General features: G+C 38.2%; 1 protein-coding gene across 13 annotated transcripts in view; it reads right to left on the bottom strand.

Moving 5' to 3' along the window:
- PTPRK (protein tyrosine phosphatase receptor type K) overlaps nt 1-19,440 on the bottom strand; it is a 380,751-nt gene that overhangs the window by 232,974 nt on the left and 128,337 nt on the right. For all 13 annotated transcript variants that reach the window (XM_036404523.1, XM_036404525.1, XM_054514201.1 and 10 more), the window contains exon 3: nt 18,018-18,289. In XM_036404523.1, the coding sequence (XP_036260416.1) occupies nt 18,018-18,289 (272 nt within the window). The remainder of the gene's footprint in view (nt 1-18,017; nt 18,290-19,440) is intronic.

The following is a 19,440-nucleotide window of genomic DNA, read 5'->3' as shown; positions in this document are numbered from 1 at the left end:
GAGCACTGCTAAGGCAGACTTGTCACAAGGAGAAGCAAGTCAATATGGGCCCGACTCCCAGTCAGCTGCTTCTGAAAGCAACCCAGAAATGCCTTACCTGGACCAAGAGGCTGTTTTCAACATGTGCATGTTCAAAAGCCACAGGGGAATATGAGGCTACAGGTTGGTTTACAGCATATACCTGCTAAGTGTGAATAAAATCTGTCTCCAACGTTCATAACTGGGGAACTTGCTACTAGTAGTAGATTAATACAAACAATAAAACACAATAGATAATTGAACTAATTTTTTAATCCTTTTATTAGAAGTAACCACTGAAGACACCAAAAAAAGTTAGCCTCAGCACTGCTAGCTGATGTTTGATACAGCAGTACTGGCTTTGCTCCTCAGCTCCAGACCCATAGAGAAGCTAAATATACAAAACATAGTCATCATGTTATTTTCAAGTAGGATATGTCATTAATTCTCAATGCTTACTGTATGAAATGCATGCAAAGCTAACACTCTGTCCATCACAAATCCTCCTCATACAGACTGCCTTTGCAAAATGAATAATTGCTTTATTCTCCAGCTGCTCATTGCTCTCACTACATCTCTATTTGTGTCCTTGGAAGGACTAAGATGGGCCCGGCGTGGACTGTGTCTCTATCTCCACTGTGATGCCAGGCAAACTGAACCTGGTGATTGTGTTACTAATTTGAATGGGAGAGGGTGAAGTCATTTACCATCAGTTACTACAGTGAACCTTCCCTGGGGATTTCTTGAACATGTAGTTCCACCTCACAGCATTAGTTGTCTGTCATCAATCACACTGTGCTGCATTCTGGCTGTGTTTTAGTGCTGATTTGGGCTTCTGTACACCTAAGTTGTCCACTTTGGTTTTACTGGGAATGAACCAGTAGGCCATTTGTTAACACACCCCATGCAAGTCACCTTTAACTATAGTTAAAGATGCTCAGTTAACTGACCTCAGTCTCTTTTCTGTACAACACTGACAACCTAGAGCTGCCACAGTGACTCATAGATACTGAATGCTGTGTTACCAAAAACTCTAAACAGGCTGATTTCAGTGACAGATACATGCCTGCAAGACATGGCAAAGATTAGTGGCACACAAAATATCTGTATCAGTTATGAAGGACCAGTTCTTAAAAACAGTTTACATTCCACTTCAGGAAATGCATGTCCTGAGATGCTGCTGCTAATCAGAAGAGACGGAGCAATTCATGCTCAAACTGAGCTGTTACTTGTGTTCAGCACCAATGTTTCCCTTGGCCTGCACCATGCCTTAGCATGCAGGCTCAGCATCAATCATCCTTAGAAAAGGCAGCTTACAGCCAGTACAATACCAACAACTCATTTACAGGAAAGGAAACAACCATGAAGGAGCAAATTACTCCTTTGAGAGAAATAGCAAAGATTCATTTATAAAATTAAAATACTGAATGTTGTAATATGGGTGATGAATTTTCAAATTAGGTAGAAGGTGATGATGGAAGACAAGGTAGAAAAAAAGCTGCCAGAGGTTTGAATCTTAGGTAATTTGGTGCTTGATGCTGCCTATATGAAGCTACCAAGGAACTCAGTGGAAATGAAGGGATAACACGGCAACACCCAATCAGGGGATGGAGCATAGAGGGGTATTTTTCATATTAATTGGCTTGGGAAAGAAAACCTGAAGGAGAAACTAAAACACCATATTTAAAGTTGCCTTTAATTACTGCAATCTGCCAAGGTAATAAGAGCAAGAGGAAACACTATTCCCACCTTTATGTGGGAACTTGCCTCCAATGGCAGCCAGCCGATACATCTTAATAGTAAGAAAATCAAAGCTTAGGTACATTAGCTACCAAAAGAAACAACAATAAGCAAAAACATATTAAAGACCACTAATAACCACATCTGGATTTGCCAGTAAAACCCACAGATTCAGCTAGGGTGTGTGAAAATTCTCCCTGGAGAATTTCAGAAGAATATCAATCCCTTCCTGAAAAAATTTATACCATAGTAGTATCTAGAATACAGCCTTATTTAGCAATCTTTTATATATTGTATACAACAACAACAAAAAAAAACCAACACCAAAACCAAAAATAAACAAACAAACCCTCTAGAAAATACTCTTTCCTGAATACTTAGCATATTTCTGCAGGCAATCTTTAACAGTTTTGCAGCCAAAATTTATCCTGATTCTCTACATAGCCAATTTAACTTTGTAATTGCATTAGAGCAGAAATACAGAAACTTCTATTGCTCTAAATGTTGAAGTTTAATTATATATTAAATATCATCACTCTGGAACTAGAGGAGGACATACCTGTAAAAACTTCAACATTAAATAACATGGGTATAAATTGCTTATCAACACAAATTCACAATATTTACATGGAATTGAAGAATTTAGAAAAGCAATTAAGATCTGCAATAAAGCTCCTTTGTACACCATGAGAAATTACTACATTTAAAATTACAGTAATTGAACTGATAAAAATGAAGCAGTCAAATGAAACCGCATTTTAGTGTAAGCACAATAATTTTCTTTATTAAACAAATCTGATTTGAAATTATATGAATGATGCCAATGGAAAAATCAGAGGTCCAGTTCTTGTGATTGACAAATTTTCCTGGATCATTTTTCAGATGGTCAAAGTTAGCTTCCTCTAGCACTTTCAGAGAAGTGTTGGGAAAAAAAGTAATTTTGTGTTTGAGCTTCTACACAAATCAGTTTCATTTGCAGCTGCATACCTCCCCTGTGTGATCTTTGGAGGCATCAAGCATCTAGCCCTGTTCTCACTCTGGAATTAATTGACTTGACCAAACAATACTGCAATTACTATAGTTCACACAGTTGATATGGTTTGAAATTGATCTTGTTTTACACTTTTACAAAAGCTGCACTTGATTTTTTTTTCTTCCATTTTCAAAAGAAATTAATTCCTTTGGATTTTGCTTTGTTTTGCAAATAAACACACTAAAGCTGTTGATTACACTTAAGGAAACAGATTCCATTCTCACTTTGATGCGTATTTTCTGAAAGCAAATATTTAATCAATAATATTTTTTATCAAAAATAAACTCTCCATAGAAATACCTCTGGTATTCATTTCTTGCCACCATTGGCTCTCCAGAGGCAATTTAACTGGCCATTAAATGATGCCTCCAGAAAGATCTTTTGCCTTGTACTGATATCCCAGTTCCAGGAAGTTGCAGCTCAAGTGACCATTTTCCATTGTCCTCCCCACCTTTACCCTCTGCTGCTGACTGTTCCAGCGGCTTGTGCTCTGCATTTGGAGCCCTCCCTGCAATTCACCCCTTTGCAATCAGCTGCAGATTTCTGGGGAAAAAAAAAAAAAACACCACCAAAAAAAAAACAAAAACAAAACAAAACAAAACAAACAAAAAAAAAAAAAAAAAACAAAAACCAAACAAACAAAAAAAAAGCCCTACAGGTACTTTGCATTTGCCATGAGTTCAGAGATTTCCTTTCCCAAACACAAAGGCTACAAACCTACCTAAGGTAAAGCCAAGTCTTCAAACAGAACTGGAGTAAGCTTTTGTCCCAGTCAGCCCCAAGAAAACAACCTCCCTGATCTTAAATGGAAATACAGCCTTTTGTTTCCCAAAAATCAATAAGGACTGGTTTGCTGAGTGCAGCATCAAGTTAGAAGTCCCAGGTAGTTTTGACACAGCCCAGGTTGAGCAAACAGATGTGTCAGGATCAAAAGCAGCACTGTGCTGACCCATAAGCCAAAAGTGTAGGAGCCTCCTGATCCCCAAACCACTCCCCTGCATCCCCTCCTGTCCTGGCTACGGAACCCTGCCCACTACACCCAGCAGGGAAGCATCACACTCTTCAGCAAACTTAGGCTACTTACGAGCCCAGAATGCAAAGGCTTTTTTTTGTTTTTGTTTTTTTTTTGCTGTGTGGTATAATCAGGCTTTGCTTTGCAAAGCTTGCAATTTTTTATTATGAAATTTATTGATTTTTTTTACAGTTACGGCATGAACCTGCTTAGAAAGGAAGTTAAACTGCATCAAGATGGGCTGCATTTGCAAAATAACACAATTAACTTATTTTTTCATGTTCTATGCTTTGCTCCCATCATTGCCCAAACTAAAGTAGTCTTCCCTCAAACTTACAGAAAAGATTGTTGAAAAAAGTACAAGAATTTGGAATACATTAGTAGTTAGCAAGGTGCTTTCTGCAGAGTTTTGGTTGAAGGTCTTTCACATCAGGGAAACTGCTCTTGAATCTCAGCGATACACAGGACTTGCAAAACCAGTTTTAACTTTACAGTAGACTTCCTGGACTATTCTGGATTTTAAAATGGAGAAACTAGTTTTCCCAATTTAATTAACAATCTAACTAAGATGGAGAAGAAAATTACTTTCCTTTGTTGTGATTTTACTTCTGAGTAAAATTTTAACCCTCTACATGATTATTAAGAACATCTGTAAAAGAAACTAAGTTTATTGTCTCTGCTACTGGCCCTGTCACTTCTTTTTCAGAATAAGACACAACACTTGCTCAAAATAAAACTCTCTTTTAACTTCAGAAGTGAAGACTCCTGAATTTCAGCAGACTTTGCTATTGCAGATCTGACCACAGCCAACAAGGTTCTGAAGCAGCCACACCTTTCAGTACTATCTTATCACACACAATGCCCTTGACAAGGGGAGAGAGAGGGCAGAATAATTTTTTTTTTAAGGGGGAGGGGCTGAGGGGCTGGGAGGTGCATTCCATACTCTTAAAATTTTGGAAGGGATAAAAAAAGGGGCTGGGGGGGGGGGAAACAGTTTCTTTAATTTGGGGTGCAGTTCTCTATTCAAATGGGTTGAACCTAACCAATGGTTCTGTAAAGCTACAGCCAAAGAAAGCCTGTGTCTGATTTAACTGCTTTGTTGTGACAAAATACCCACTTAACACATTTTTCTGTTTCAATGCGCTATGCCACATTTATCTAACACATGTAAACAAATAATACATTAAAATGCATGCCATGTTCCATTTCAGTAGGATTTCTGAAACGAGGCAAACAAAACTGAAACTACTTGCATAGCATTTTAAAAAATATTGGTTATGCTACACATTATACTTTGGACAAATAGTAGTAAATCAACACCCAGAACTGTAATTCAGATTGAATCCAATGCTACCAAAGTAAGTACGTCTGATGTTCCAGCTCTTTTTGGAAAACCAGACAGCTGCTGCTAATTTCCATTTTACTGTTCAAATACATGCTGTTAAGACCTCATAATTAAGTGCAGGGACAAAGTTAAAGCTATACTTTAAGGCTCATTTATCCTTATAATAACAAAACTAAAAAACATAGGCACATGCAAACATATGCTTGCTCATATACACACAAATCCCATCACATGTATCATTTTTAGTTAAAAGGGAAATGCACCAACCAAGCAAATTTCAGCTTTGTTCTGATTTCTCTGTTAAGTCACACAACAACTTATTTTCTAGCCACAGAAAATTTGGTTTAGCAACCTGGAAATGCATTGCAAGCTGCTTGATATTTTATCTGTATCAAAAAAGCATAACCATATTTTGAAAACTTGTCACAGCTTTCACTACATTGCAAATAGTTTAATAACGCAGCTCGTATAGGGATCAGTGTGAAGGGCTCATCTCTCTCCCACGAAAAAAACCCAGATTGTTACTCTGCATTTACATTTTACATTAAAAAACATTAGAAATATAGTAACAAGAACTTGTCATCCCCTTGGCTAACCATTATGGAAAAAGGGAAGGGTTTGGTTAAGGGTGGATTTTTGGTGCTTGCCTGCAGCTGTAGGTATAGCAGGAGAGGGAAGCAGGGAACAGAATAAGAGAAATACCAATGTTCTATTCATCAAAGTTAAACACTGCAATTCAGGCGTACCAGTGGTTGATTTTCTTTTCACCACTAAACCTCTGAAGGAGAGAACCAGTTGCCAGCCCAGACACACAATAAAGTGATTATATTGAATATAAAAAGTAACACAAAAAAAAAAGAAAGGTGGGGTGAAGACAGACGATGCAGGTTTTAACTGCTTCTTAATTAAATTACTGGAGGTTCAAAAGTTTACAGCAACCCTTTAAGCATGGTGGAAAAGAAAAGGGTGGAAAACAGGGGATCAACTCATATGAGAGTGTGTGGACCTGCATATGTGCATCTTTTAATTGTCACAAAGAAAGAAGAAAAAAAAAAATCAGACTAAACAAAGGCTATCCTTCTCCATTCCTGACTAGAAGTCCACAAAGACAGAAGACTTGTTTTTGAACTGTTTGGATGTTGGGTTTCTTTGTTTCTTGGGGCCTCTTCTCATTTTCAGATGAAATCTGCTAGTGAAGTGAACCAGCCTACTGCAATACCTGAAGCTAATCTGGTCCAACCAAATCATCTAATGATCAAACCCACCAAAGTTACGTGACATGAGCACAATGCTCACACCCAAAGGGCAGCCACATACACTAGATAAAAAGTGTTTTACTGCCGAAGTTTGACAACTGGAAGATTCAGTATCATCACTCATTCCATTCTCCTTGTTTTCTATGGCTTGCAAGGTGCACTGGTAGTGCCCTAAACATGCCCTAATCCTAAGATCCTTTAGGTATCTGCTGTTGGATCTGGCACAACCGCTGTTTCTTCTCCCATCCACAAAAATCAGTGGCAGGATGATACCCCCAGAAATCCATACCTCCACTAAGATACATAATTCTCTTGTTCTGTCTGGTGCCTTAAGGCCATCACTTGTTGAGTGCTACCACTAATATTTAACTTCTCTTTCAGTAACTCAACAATACACTAGTAAAACTGGAATTACAGGACTTGTGTGATTTAATTTTTTTAAAGGCTTATCATAGTCATTCACATTAAGCAAATACGCTTTCCTTGCTTGTAAGTAATTTCATTCCATAAATAGCAGCAAACTACTACTCCCATTTCCAGGTGAGAAAAAAGTAACCCAAGCCAAAAAGCTGACTCTAGACTAAAAATTTACATTATGAAATTTCTAGAGGTAAGTCACACACAAGCACTAAACAGGTACACACAACCACCCCCAGTAAATATTATGTGCACACCACAGCAGGTCAGTAAAGTAATACTGCAACAACCCCATTAATTCCTCTGCTCTGCATTAGCAGGAGTGCCCACACAATCTGTACCTTCCATGAGCATGGAAAACATGTCTTTGCTCTGTCTTGCAGTTGTCCAGCACTAACAGAACTGTTGGGCTTTCATTTGCTGTTGCATATCTGTGACATAAGGACAGATGCAGTAAAAGGTTTCCAGCTACAGGACCCACTCCAGCAAATTAATAGGACATGAAAAAGTCTCATGGATGATGTACAAAAGGCTTCAGAGGACAACGAGGGCACCAAAAACCAAAACAAAAAAAAAACCAAAAAACACCAGGAAAAAAACAGCTTAGAGTGCACTTTCAGGTAGTCAAGATACTTCTCTGAAGGAGTCCACTCCAAAAAGTTTTATACCAATTCTTAAGATCTTCTGGGAGTTGCATATAAAGACATTTAAAGAAAATAGCAAAGGAGCTCCTTTGCTAGGAAGCTACATGACTAGGAAGAAGGGGAAGAACTCTCTAAGAGGAAAATAATATGTCTGTAAAGACACCAACACAATCATTCCTGGCTTGGAGCCAGGAGAACTATTTGTCTGACTGTGCCATTGCGCTTTATCTCCCACAGGGCAATTGCCTGTTTGCAAACTTCCCATCACTATCTTAAGGCCAGAAAATTGCTCTACTTCAGATGGTGTTTCAGAACTTCCAGAACAGGGGTATAATTTACTTCACTCTGGTAAGAGAGGCAACGAGGGTGAGGGTGACTTTAAAATGCTTTGTAATATCTCCTGGACAAAGCAGAAAATTCCATACCAGTTTGTTTAAATACATGGACCTTGTACATTTGATCAGAATGTGATTCTAGCACAAATAAATTTATACACTTTCCCCCATCTTTGAATTTTATTTTCTCCTTCAGAGCAACTATCTCAGTTATTTTTCCAATGTCACCTCAAACAAAGTCTAAACTTCAGAAAAGAAGCACATGCAGGGTAGAGAGAATTAAAAAGGTATGAGGTACTGATTTCTCTGAGGAGGTCATATCACCAGTCAACATGGGATTCCTATTACATACTAGTCTGGATGAAGAATACCTTTTGACTTTACTCCAAGCCTCAGGCTTGTTCACCATTTAGCACTGGAAAAAGAAAAAATATTTTAAATAAAAGTATCAAAACAACCAATACATTACAGTTTGGTGTGCACATACTCAAAAAATTCTTGAGTATTTCATCTTGCCCTAAATAACAAAAGTCAGAAAAGGACAAAAGAAAGTTAAGTAGCTGCATAATTCTCAGTATTATTTTTTTTTTCAGCTGTACTGGTTTTGGCTGGGATAGAGCTCATCTTTTCATAGTAGCTCATTTTTTTCATAACATGACAATGTTTTGGATTTGCTCTGGAAACAGCATTGATAACACAGGGGTGTTTTAGTTACTGCTGAGCAGTGGTTGCACAGAGCCAAGGCCTTTTCTGCTTCTCACACCACCCCTCCAGTGAGTAGGCTGGGAGGGGACACAGCCAGAACATCCAACTCCCCCCACACACACACAAGTGACCAAAGGGATACCCCACACCATATGGCATCCTTCTCAGCACATACAGATGGGAGAAGAAGAAAAAGAGGGGACATTCAGACTGATACCATTTGTATTCTCAAGTCCTGTTACATGAGGTGAAGCCCTGCTTTCCTGAAGGTGGCTGAACACCTGCCTGCCCATGGGAAATGGTGCATTAACTCCTTCTTTGCTTTACCTGCACTCACAGCTTTTGCTTTGCCTATTAATCTGTCTTTAGCTCAACATACATGTTTTCTTGGTTTTGCCCTTCCTGCTCTCTTCCCCATCCCACTAGGACGGTGGAAGGAAGTGATGAAGGGAGTGTGCGGGGCTTCACTGCAGCTGGGGTCAAACCACAACACCAAAGAGGCCTTGGGGGTTGGTCAGGGAAAATACAGGCTACTGGCAGCATACAATGCTTCACAGCAAAAAGTACCTAAGAATATATCTTATCAGCATTGAATTGATGAGTTCAGACTTTTAAACTGAAAACCCCGATTCTTCAAGGCCCATGAATTTGGAGACTGACTGGTTTCCAGTTTTGAAGTACAGAGATTTTAGTGAACTTTCTGATAATGATTCAATACTGCACTATTATATTTTTTCTTTTATTCTCTTTCACTTAGGGGTAGTCCAAAAACCCCTAGCAGAGCACAATTCATTACTCGATCTTTTCAGAATCCATATAATGAAATAGAAGTATTATCAATTTCTGCTTTTTTTTAACCATCTACTTCAGGCATATATCACCAATTTCTGCCATAATCCTCTTTCATTCATTTCACTTTTCATGTGAATAAAAGAGCCAAGTGGAAGAGTATATCATTGCCAGCTCCTTGATAGCGTGATATTCGCAATTTTTCTTAGAAAGGGATAGGATCTTGCAGAAGCTGATAAAAATATGACAAAATCTGAGCTTCTTATGTAACAAGTAATTATGATTTTCAGCTACAGACTGAAATCCTAAAAAAGAATAATCTCTACACAAGGAACCATATCCAGAACTTCTTTATTTACACACCATGATTTAAGCCAATCTTGTATTTTTGAAAAAAAAAAAAAAAAGAATCAGGTGCTCCAAGATGGCTGATTAGAAATACTGTGTTTTCCCCTTAACTGCCTGACACTGCTTGCAGTATGACAGGGAGGAGAATGCTACAGGCTTTTCATGATCTTGGTAATCAAGGTTAATACAAAATTTGCATACCACCTTGCAGATGCAAGGAATGTTTCCTGGAAGAGTGCTGAGGTTAAAGTCACATATATCTCCCCAGAAATTAGGCACCAGCTAAAAATATTACATATTTATCTCAAAGTCCTCATGAGTTTACAGCCAGTAGTGTTTCATTTAAGATTTAGGTAATTATTAAGGTAATTCATAAAACAGATTTATATGGCATACTAACCTCCAAACCTTTCACTGTCTTGGAAAACACCAAGCATCTACTAAATTTTCATCACTTCACCCTGAAGATAATCACTATTTTGCAGGGAACAGTGAAAAAAGGTCAAAATCTTCATCAGCCTCATTGGTACTACATTATTTGATGGAAAGAGAATTGAAGAGTCTTGTATGTACAGCTATGCAATTCCTTACAATACTTCAGTACTTCAAGTATAATATTTCTACTCTCCTTCAAGTGCAGATCGTACATATGGCTGTCCTAGGGTGACGTTATGATGCTTGTATCCCCATTCATGTGTTCTGTTAATGTTGGATATTATGTTCTGTACCTTTAAGACTGGCTCTGAAGAGGGAAAGTTTTGTTTTGGTTTTCTTATCAGCCTGGCGGGACACAGAGACTGCAGCTTTTGCTTTTTGCTTTGCTCTCTCTTGCTCTTGCTTGCTTTGCTTCTGCTTGCTTTTGCTCATTAGCTAGTTCAGCTAAACTGTCCAAATTTCTTCCTGGACTGTTTCTCCTTTCCTTTTTCCAACCATTTCAAACCTGCTCTGGACTGGGACCTGGGAAACACCAAGAGTTTGCACCTTGTGGCCTGCAGCAGCTGCCCCAGCGCCGGAGAGACTGAGAACAGAGCGACCACCCCCCAAGAGAGACTTTCCGAATTTGTCATCTTTTTTCAGAGTGGTGTCATCCGGTATTGTTCATTCTGCGTGCTGGGGGGTGCTGTGCCTGTTAATAAACAGGTTCTTTCCACTCCTCTCCAAGGAATTCTTCCCAAACCCACTGGGGGGAGGGGCCATGTGGGTTTGCTTTCTGGAGGGGCCCTCCTTTGGATATTCTCTACCAAATTTGCCCTAAACCAGGACAATGGCAAAGGAAACCCAGAGCACAGTAGAACAAAAGAAAGCTCCTTACAAATTGTAATATAACAAAGAGAAGCAGTGGAAAAGACAATATTGAAAATTTTAAACAAAGGAAAAGGAAAGGAGTAAACTTCTGACATCTCTTTTTTCAGCATACAAACTCTTCAGCTTCTAAATTCTGTGAATTCAGTTTTTCTGTAGGACTAAGAATAGAGCAACAGAAGCAATTGCCTAGATTCTAAAGCTCTATAGCCTGTAAAAATTAAGGCATCCAAAGTCATTTCTTCTACACCCCTGCTGGAATGGAGTTCTAGGTGTTTTGCGGAAGCAGAGCCATCTCTGCTTGCAATGGTGAAGTAAAGTTTGGATCACTGACTTAGACATGGCTGACAGATTTTACCCGATTAACAATAATTTCTGCTATTTTAAATTGTAATAATTCTTGGATACTAATTAATCAGCTTGGCCCTTATTTAAAGCAGCAGACCCCAGAATAAATTAGGTCTCATCAAAATATGCTAACAAAAGTCAAATGCACCAAGCTAAGAAAGTTATTATATACATCTCTTTAAGGCAATTTTGAAGTTCTTAAATAAAGAAAGCAAGCTAGTGGGCAGGAGACAACACAATAGGTGAGAGAAAGGCCAACACCATACATAATCATTATTTACCTGCTTTGCCACCACCACCATTTGCCTATCCCTCAGGAAGTTCCTGTGCCCATAAATGAGCTAACTCTGGAAGGAAAGAAAGCACATTATGGCTGGCCTGCAGAACATCCCCTGCTGAAACAATGCCACAGACCTGAACTAACAGTCAAAGCCTGCTTGTTATCTCTAAGAAATAATAAAAGCGTTTCCAAGAAGTCTCCAATGGTGTTACTGAAAACCTAGATGCTGGCACTTGAGCTGTGACAAGGCTTGTTTGGGCAATGCTCACTTTCACTCCCTGCACTATGGTTTCCTAGTTTGAATACTGGAATAAGTAAGTACTTGTACAGGTCCTTTGAGAGCTTTGAGTGCTTTGTGATCTGCAGAACTAAATTATTTAAATGGTTCTGGTAATCACTCTATTGGAAATTATGTGGGCTTTTTGTCATCATCAGATCAATAAATATCTTGGAAGAATTGAGAGAGAAATGTGACAGATATGCTTGCACACATTCATGTTTATCCTAGCAGTTTAAAAAAGCTGGTGTTTTGTTTGCACTGGCAAGGCTTGGAAAAGCAATAAGAAAGACTTTTTAAATAATGAACTTTCTCTAACTAACTCTTCAATTAACTGTATAAAGAAGAAGTCTTCTGATTAAGAGCTGCTTAGCAAGTAATAGTCAGGAGAACACTTAGGGGTTTAGAAAGTGCTTCTGATGAGAAAGCAACATCATTCCTCTTTGGAGATATTTTCAAACATTAGAGATAGTGCTAAGTAGTGAGGCAGTTAGAAGTGCTTTCATCTGGTGAATACTATGAAGGAGAGAAGGAAGACAAAGGAAACAAATGTATGAGCCATTTCATTGTGCAGTATTGAAGTAGAAGAAAAATAACTTATTGACAGTCACCTTAAACTCCTAAAAGCCACAAAGCATTCTTAATGGAGTTATTTCCCAAAAAGAGTGCTAAAGAATGATGCACCTACACAAGGAATATTTCAGTGACATACTACCTGCAAACACAAGCTGTTCTAACTTTAATGAAAAAAAAACCTCTCTGTTTTTTAAGTATTGCCTTAGATTTCTGTAATTATACAGCTAACCTATCTTTTACCAACACATTTAAAAAAAATGTATAGCTCCTATAAATATTTCATAGGTTGATATTTCATCCTATAGGTAGGATGAAATATCAACCACCCTCCAAAAAGTTCTAATTCATAACTTATTTCTAAGAATCCTTAGAAACTTGAATAATTGAAAAGACTTAATTTTAAATTTCAGTTTTAAAAAGTCTCAAATATTATGCTACCCGAAGTGAGATTGAAAGGAAATGGTAAGGGGAAAAGAGCCAAGAGAAATGGGTGGTAGTGGCAGACAAAGTTAGGTCTTATTTCTACAGCCAGACAAAAATTTACCAAAAATATGACCAAACTGGTTTAAATAACCACAGAATAAAAATTAAATTACATTTAGGAATCCAGAAAAAAAGCTCACATAGACTTAGGGGGTGGAGAAGGCTGGGCATCCACAAAAGCTATTTCTGTCAGGCGCATTCATGGGTCTGCAGCCTGCAGTCTAACCAACCTCCATTCACTTTTGTCAGTCTGGTTTAACCACCAGATCAAAAAGACCCTAATTCTTGAACTGGAAGAGGATTCCCCTTCATATGGGTGAGGGTTTTGCATAATTCTACCATATTCCTCTAAATTGGGTTGTTTCCCAGGCCTGATAACTTAGCCTAATTCAGCATTGCCCCAAGTTATCAGGCCTGGGATCGCTCTCCTCTGCCCCTGAACGACTCCTCATGGTGAGATTTCCATCAGACAATTTTCACTGTCTTGCCACTGAGCATCCAAGGCTTATACAGAGAGTTGTAACATTAACTGGTTGGCTGCTTATCAGTGTTGCTCAAAATTTTCAGGAAAAGCACTTTCCATATTACATTTTTACATTCAACTAGTCATTCAATTTACATTCAACTAGTTCTTTCTCATCAGAAACACTTTCTAAACCCCCAAGTGTTCTCCTGACTATTACACTAGCTCCAAGTTTTAGTTATAAAGTGTATGTCTTTTGTATTGTTATCAGTAATTTTCTGTATTCCAAAATATTTTAAATAAAAGCCTATGAAAATATCAGTCCTTTGGAACGTTGCTGGGGTTTTTTTAAATGAATTTTTGTATTTTTTTGATGTATTTTGAGGGTAAAGCACATATATAAAAAAGGATCTTTGCCCTAAAAGGAAGCTGGCGTTTGGGAGGGTGAGTTTCTTCTAAAGTTGGCCTATAACTCAGTTCTACACAGGTACTTCCCATTTCACTTGTGGTTTCCTTCCTTAGCTATACCAAATGACTAAATGACATCTAAGCCCGTGTCTTCCTAAATTTTTCTGCATGTAGCTTGTTTAGAGTCTCACATGTCTACAAGTTCAGAACAGTGATCTGATATCCAAAAAGGCAACAAATGCTCATATTTCACAAGAAATCTGTTTCCTACCTTATGTGGCATATGGCCCAACTGTACACACCATTACTCAATCCTCTGTCTACCATCCTCCTGTTATGCTTCTATTACAGTTCCAAGACCTTACAAGATCATAAAGAAAAGTAATTTTCCAAGATCTTTGAGCAATTTAAACTTTTGCTAATCCAATAAATCATCAGTATTGTAATAAAGAACAAATTAATTATCCAAATCAGGATTCACAATTCTGCAAGAAAATTATTTGGCTTTCCAGCATTTTCCTGCAGTATTTCTGAACTGATTAAAACCTGCTCAGTGCAGTTCAGTATTTTTACTTTGGTAGCTATACTTCCAGGTTCTACATCAGTGCTATGAAGATAGTATCCCAGCCAGCACGTTGGCTAAACTAGAGCACCACTACCATATAGTGAATTTTTAAAGAAATCAAGTAATTGGCATTTTACGAGTTAGAAATTTATGGTTCCGAGTCAAGAGTTTATTTACCAGTTTCTGATATAAAAATCAGCTATGTAATAGTGGAACCAAAACTGAAAAGCCCATGGTTCACATTTCAATGTGGACCTCACATGTGAGCAACCACAAATGTGATCCTGTGCAAGCAAAACAAATCTGCTGAGGGTGAGGGGAAGACCATACAAAAATAGCAAACGGATTTTTGGGAGACGGTGTTAAAAAAAAAATTAAAAAATCAAGCATACCACAAACAAACAAAATCAAACTGAAAAGCGATGACATAGGTAGCAAGGGAAGTGGAAAAATGACTGTGACAGAAGGAGAAAGGAGGAGTCCGTCCTCAGCAGTCAGATAACCCCTACTGTGCAAAGCAGGAGAGAACTTGGGGAAATGAACAGAAGCATTAGACAAAACAATTCATCCAGACAGGAATAAACACCTCAACTAAAATAAATTAATTACAGTAATAACCAACAAAGAAAACAATGAGACAAAACTCCTAGTCACTTAAAAAGTTTAAACAAAAATCCCAAAATAGTTTTCTTTTGAAGCAAACCTGAGGCAGGTCAGAGGTAGCATATTTCCAACAGAGCAATAAGAAAAAGATCACAGAACTAACAAGTACCAAAATCAAATCAACTTTGATCCCAAGGGATTGTCTAATCAAACCCTTTTCTTTGAGAGTTCATCCACATGTTAAACGAGCAGAACAGTGGTTGCAGATGCCTTGCTAGCAGGAGACAAGAGACAGATTGCATCATTACAGGACTTCTGAAACTCCCTCAGTGCAAAATATGACAAATGAAGAATTACCGGCCCCAGGCTTGCAGAAACCCCCAGGAATAGTCCCAACATGGAATTTACATCAGAATTCCTTGTCATGTACACTGTAGACACTAGAAGCTTAAATCATTGCAAAAAATCAATGCTATCAGGAAGACAGAAAGGCATCACCTAGGTTCTTCTAAAGCTCAAAGTTCTTGAGCCACATATATGCTCAAGCCTGGAAGTGTATCCTGGGAAAGGTGCAACCATGTTGAGTTTGTCCTGTTCCTGAGCTCTTCTAAAAGATTCCACGGCTATCTGCCAGTAGAGACAGGGTAAAAAACTAGACAAAAACTTTTATCCAGTAAAGCTACTATAATAAACTGTGCTATGTTTTGTCAGAAAATAATACCCAATAGAAAGCAGGTAAAGAAAGTAAAGGAAATGGATTATTTAAATAATATATTCCTGTGAGTAAAAGGAAGTGTTAAAGTCATCCAAAAATGCATAAACTCAATAAACTACAGTGACGTGCATAAACATTGTGCTAGTTTTGAACAGGAAGCAGTAATGTTTCAACAGAGCATAGCAGAGCACAGAAATGCTGCTCAGAAGCTAAGTAGCCCAAGTGCAACACTCTTGTTGTTACAACCTACTTGGCCATGCTGCTAACCTCCAAGTCACTGCACAAGACTTCCTTAGAGTGCAACCTGTGCTATTCAGCCCCTGATAATCTCTACTCCCCACCCTCACTTAAAAGTGAAGGAAACGGCAGTGAAGTTTACCTGATTGTAACAAAGTACATGCAAACAATTGTGCTCAGCTCTGATCTTTAGCCGTGACCTTGCTTGTTCAGGCAAGGATCCAATTCCAATTCTTGTTATAGAAACCAGTGCTCATTTTCCTCAGTGCTAGCTAAACTCATTGACCAACAGGTAGATAAAAGTGCCAAGATCACAAGCTGCAAGTGTACAGCATGGAACTCATATGAGAAAAATGAAAAAAAATGAAAAAAATATTTCCATTCCAAAGTATAACAACTGAAAACTATGGGGAAAAAACCCAAACTAAAAAAAAAAAAAGAAAAAAAAAAGAAAAAAAATCCCAAAAACCTATAAAGAGCAATGTTGAACCAGAACTTTAAGAGCCAAAAGAACCAAAACAACAAAAATTCCAACCCTGTTGGTGCAAACAGGCATTTGTGCATATGCGTAGATAGGACACAGATTTCCCCTCCTGTTCATAAAAGCAATTGTGCAAGTTGGCCACAAATCACAGCAGGTTGCATTAGCAGTCCTCCTGTTCTACTCCAGGCTTATGTCTAATTTAAACATAAACTATGTTACACATGATTTCAATATTCTGTTGGATGACCAAGCAAGAGAAAGAATGAATTTAAGCAGAGTCTATGGAGAGATAATGTGAAGGTTATAACATAAGTGAAAAATGGCCACGTTGCTAAGATAAGGCTCCAACCACCAATCTCATTGTCAAGCCTGGCCATCTGTCAGCAGAAACCTGATTTACTGCATATTATGCTGCTATACTTGATCACTACTGTTCTGTTATAGAAGGCTCCCAAGGTTTGTTTAAGGACACCAAATGGTACTTTCTAGCAACATAAAAAGGGTTAATAAAACACCTCCTCAAAAGCTGAGCTTTTTGGAACCAGGCTTCAGAACTTTAAATCAAATTTTACCCAGTTTCAATGCCACTGGTAGATTAAATTTCTTTATAAATGAAAACATTAGAACCAGGGAAACAAAGCCCAAAAACACCCCAAAAAAAAAGACAGCAAATTACATCATTTTCACCATATGTTTAAGGCTGCTTGCACTGAAGCTTGTTTATGGATGTTATTTTGATGGTGGGGAATTGCAACAAACTTTAGATAAAGGCACATTTAAGATACATTCCTACAATATTACTATTCAACAAAACCATTAACAAAGCATCCACTTTCTTTCATTTAATAATTACTCTGGATATCCAATCTGTTTGCAAGAGCACTAATGACAAATATTTAGATAGGGGCCTGTAAGCTCATGGTGTAACAATTCAGGTGAGCACATGTAATCCAACTCTTCCCACTCCTAGACACCAGAACAAAAATGCCCATGTATGAGATTCATCCCTCACACCAAATACCCACTGAGTAAAACAGCTGCAGGGACTTTCTCAGGTTAATCAAACAAATGAAATAACAGCATCCAGTAATAACGAAACAATTTTTCCCTCCAAACAACAGGCCTACACTGCAGGTGGTTTTGTCCCATAGCAAGCAAAGAGGAAAAAAAACACATCCTGAACAGCTGCTCATTAGTTGAGCACCATTTTGCCTGCACAGCAAATGAAGCAAATGTCATGTGGAAAAAAACACAGTTATGGTCATGTATTTAGGCACGGTAACACAGGCATACACAAAAGAGGAGGGAAGACAAGTACAAATTACAATTGCTCAGGCAATTTATTTCTGGGAGTTTATAATTTTTGATGTTCCTGGACTTTAACCTCACCATTTCTTTTAACAAGGCTTTTTTCCAGGTAATTTTTTTTTCTCCTATTATACAATAACATATAACATTGGACAATCACCTGATATAAAAAAAAAATCCATTCCCATACAATTATTTATACTGAATGGAACACTTCACTTGAGGACACTGGGAGCATACTCCATCAGAACAGATCAAAACAACACAAAGTGGATAGGACCTTGCAGTAAATATTACAAAGAGGTGTGAATTTATTGCAAGCTTACCTGATACTCATTGGGCCAGAAAGTGCTGACAGCCAACTCTGCTCGAAGCCAGTCTTTGCCAGTGGAACCAGTGACATTCCAGATGGGATTAGCCAGTGGTCCTTTGTTCACCCTAACCAGGATGTTCAAAGTGCCTGGGTTTCCTCCATTCTTGCTGTACAGAAGGTAGCTGAAATCGATGCAGTGAGTATCATTTTCTTTCATTGTTGGAAGCTGAAGTCGAGTCTTTTCTCCCGGGTCATGGTCTGATGAAATCACTACCATATACGATCCTAAGAAAGGAAGGAGTGAAAAGGGGAGGGGGGGAAAAGTGGTATTAAGGAAAAAGATAAATACTAAGAAACTGATTGTTCACTGTAAAAAGGATAAAATGTATAGGTTTTCTTATCTCAGAAACCTCAAAATTCAAGTGGCATGAAATCTAACAAGCTATAAATGGCTAGACACATGACTGAAATAGTACCTACAGAAGATATCACATATCTCTAAGGACCTTTCTAGATGTCTCCACCTACAAACTTTTCTTTTTCTTGTTTTAGGATCAGATAATTGGAAACATGATCACAGATGGGGGAAAAAAAATAAAAGTAGTAAAGGATGATCATTATTCTGAGGTCACTGAGGCCAAAATTCTCTCAACTTGCTCAACAGATTTTCTGAAAACAAAATAAAAACTAAGGTCCACATTCCTCGAGGCAGCTTTATAACACCCTTTTCTACTCAAAAAAGAGGCAGACTTGAATTTGAGATATATTAGCAATGGAAATAGCTGACTTAGGACACCAAGACAAATTTCTCTGGAAAAGTTTTGTTTGCTGCTCCATTTGCCAATGGATTTAAGGGGATAACAGAAGTTTCTACAGCTAGAAGACTGTCAATCTTGTAAATGTGTATGACAAATATACACAAAACAAAACAGGCTGTGCCTGTCTAGCTACAAAGGCAGAAAGTGGAAATCATATGTTTAACATGTTGTACAGGCAGTAATAATGAATCAGTCTGTCCTGCTGTCCTGCAGAATGGATGGTAAGGACAGGCTGCCTCTAACCTAGCCCAGAGCTGATCCATTTCTTCAAGAGTGACAGTTCCAGGCCAGGCACTACCCAGTGAGTGATCCCCACAGAAGAAAGCTTGCTAGACAGGGTATGCAAGGCTGAACTTCTCAACCAAGCGAGAAAATCCAATTCAACATACGAACTGAATCATTGCCACAGCAAAGTTTCCTACCCTAAATTTACCTACCCATCTGCTTAATGATTCCAGAATCTTCCTGTTGACAGATTTTCCTTTTACTTTCAGTCCTAAAGGGCATCACAATAAAGAGCCTTTTCTTGTAGGCAAAGTTCAGGTTAAATCTATCAAAAATAAAGAAAAAACTTAACCTAAACTTTAAAAAAATAATGGATTTATGAGCATTTGCCCA

This window comes from Molothrus ater, chromosome 3 (genome assembly GCF_012460135.2).
Source record: "Molothrus ater isolate BHLD 08-10-18 breed brown headed cowbird chromosome 3, BPBGC_Mater_1.1, whole genome shotgun sequence".
In the NCBI taxonomy this organism is placed as follows: domain Eukaryota; kingdom Metazoa; phylum Chordata; class Aves; order Passeriformes; family Icteridae; genus Molothrus; species Molothrus ater.
This window is presented reverse-complemented; position numbering and strand designations above follow the sequence as displayed.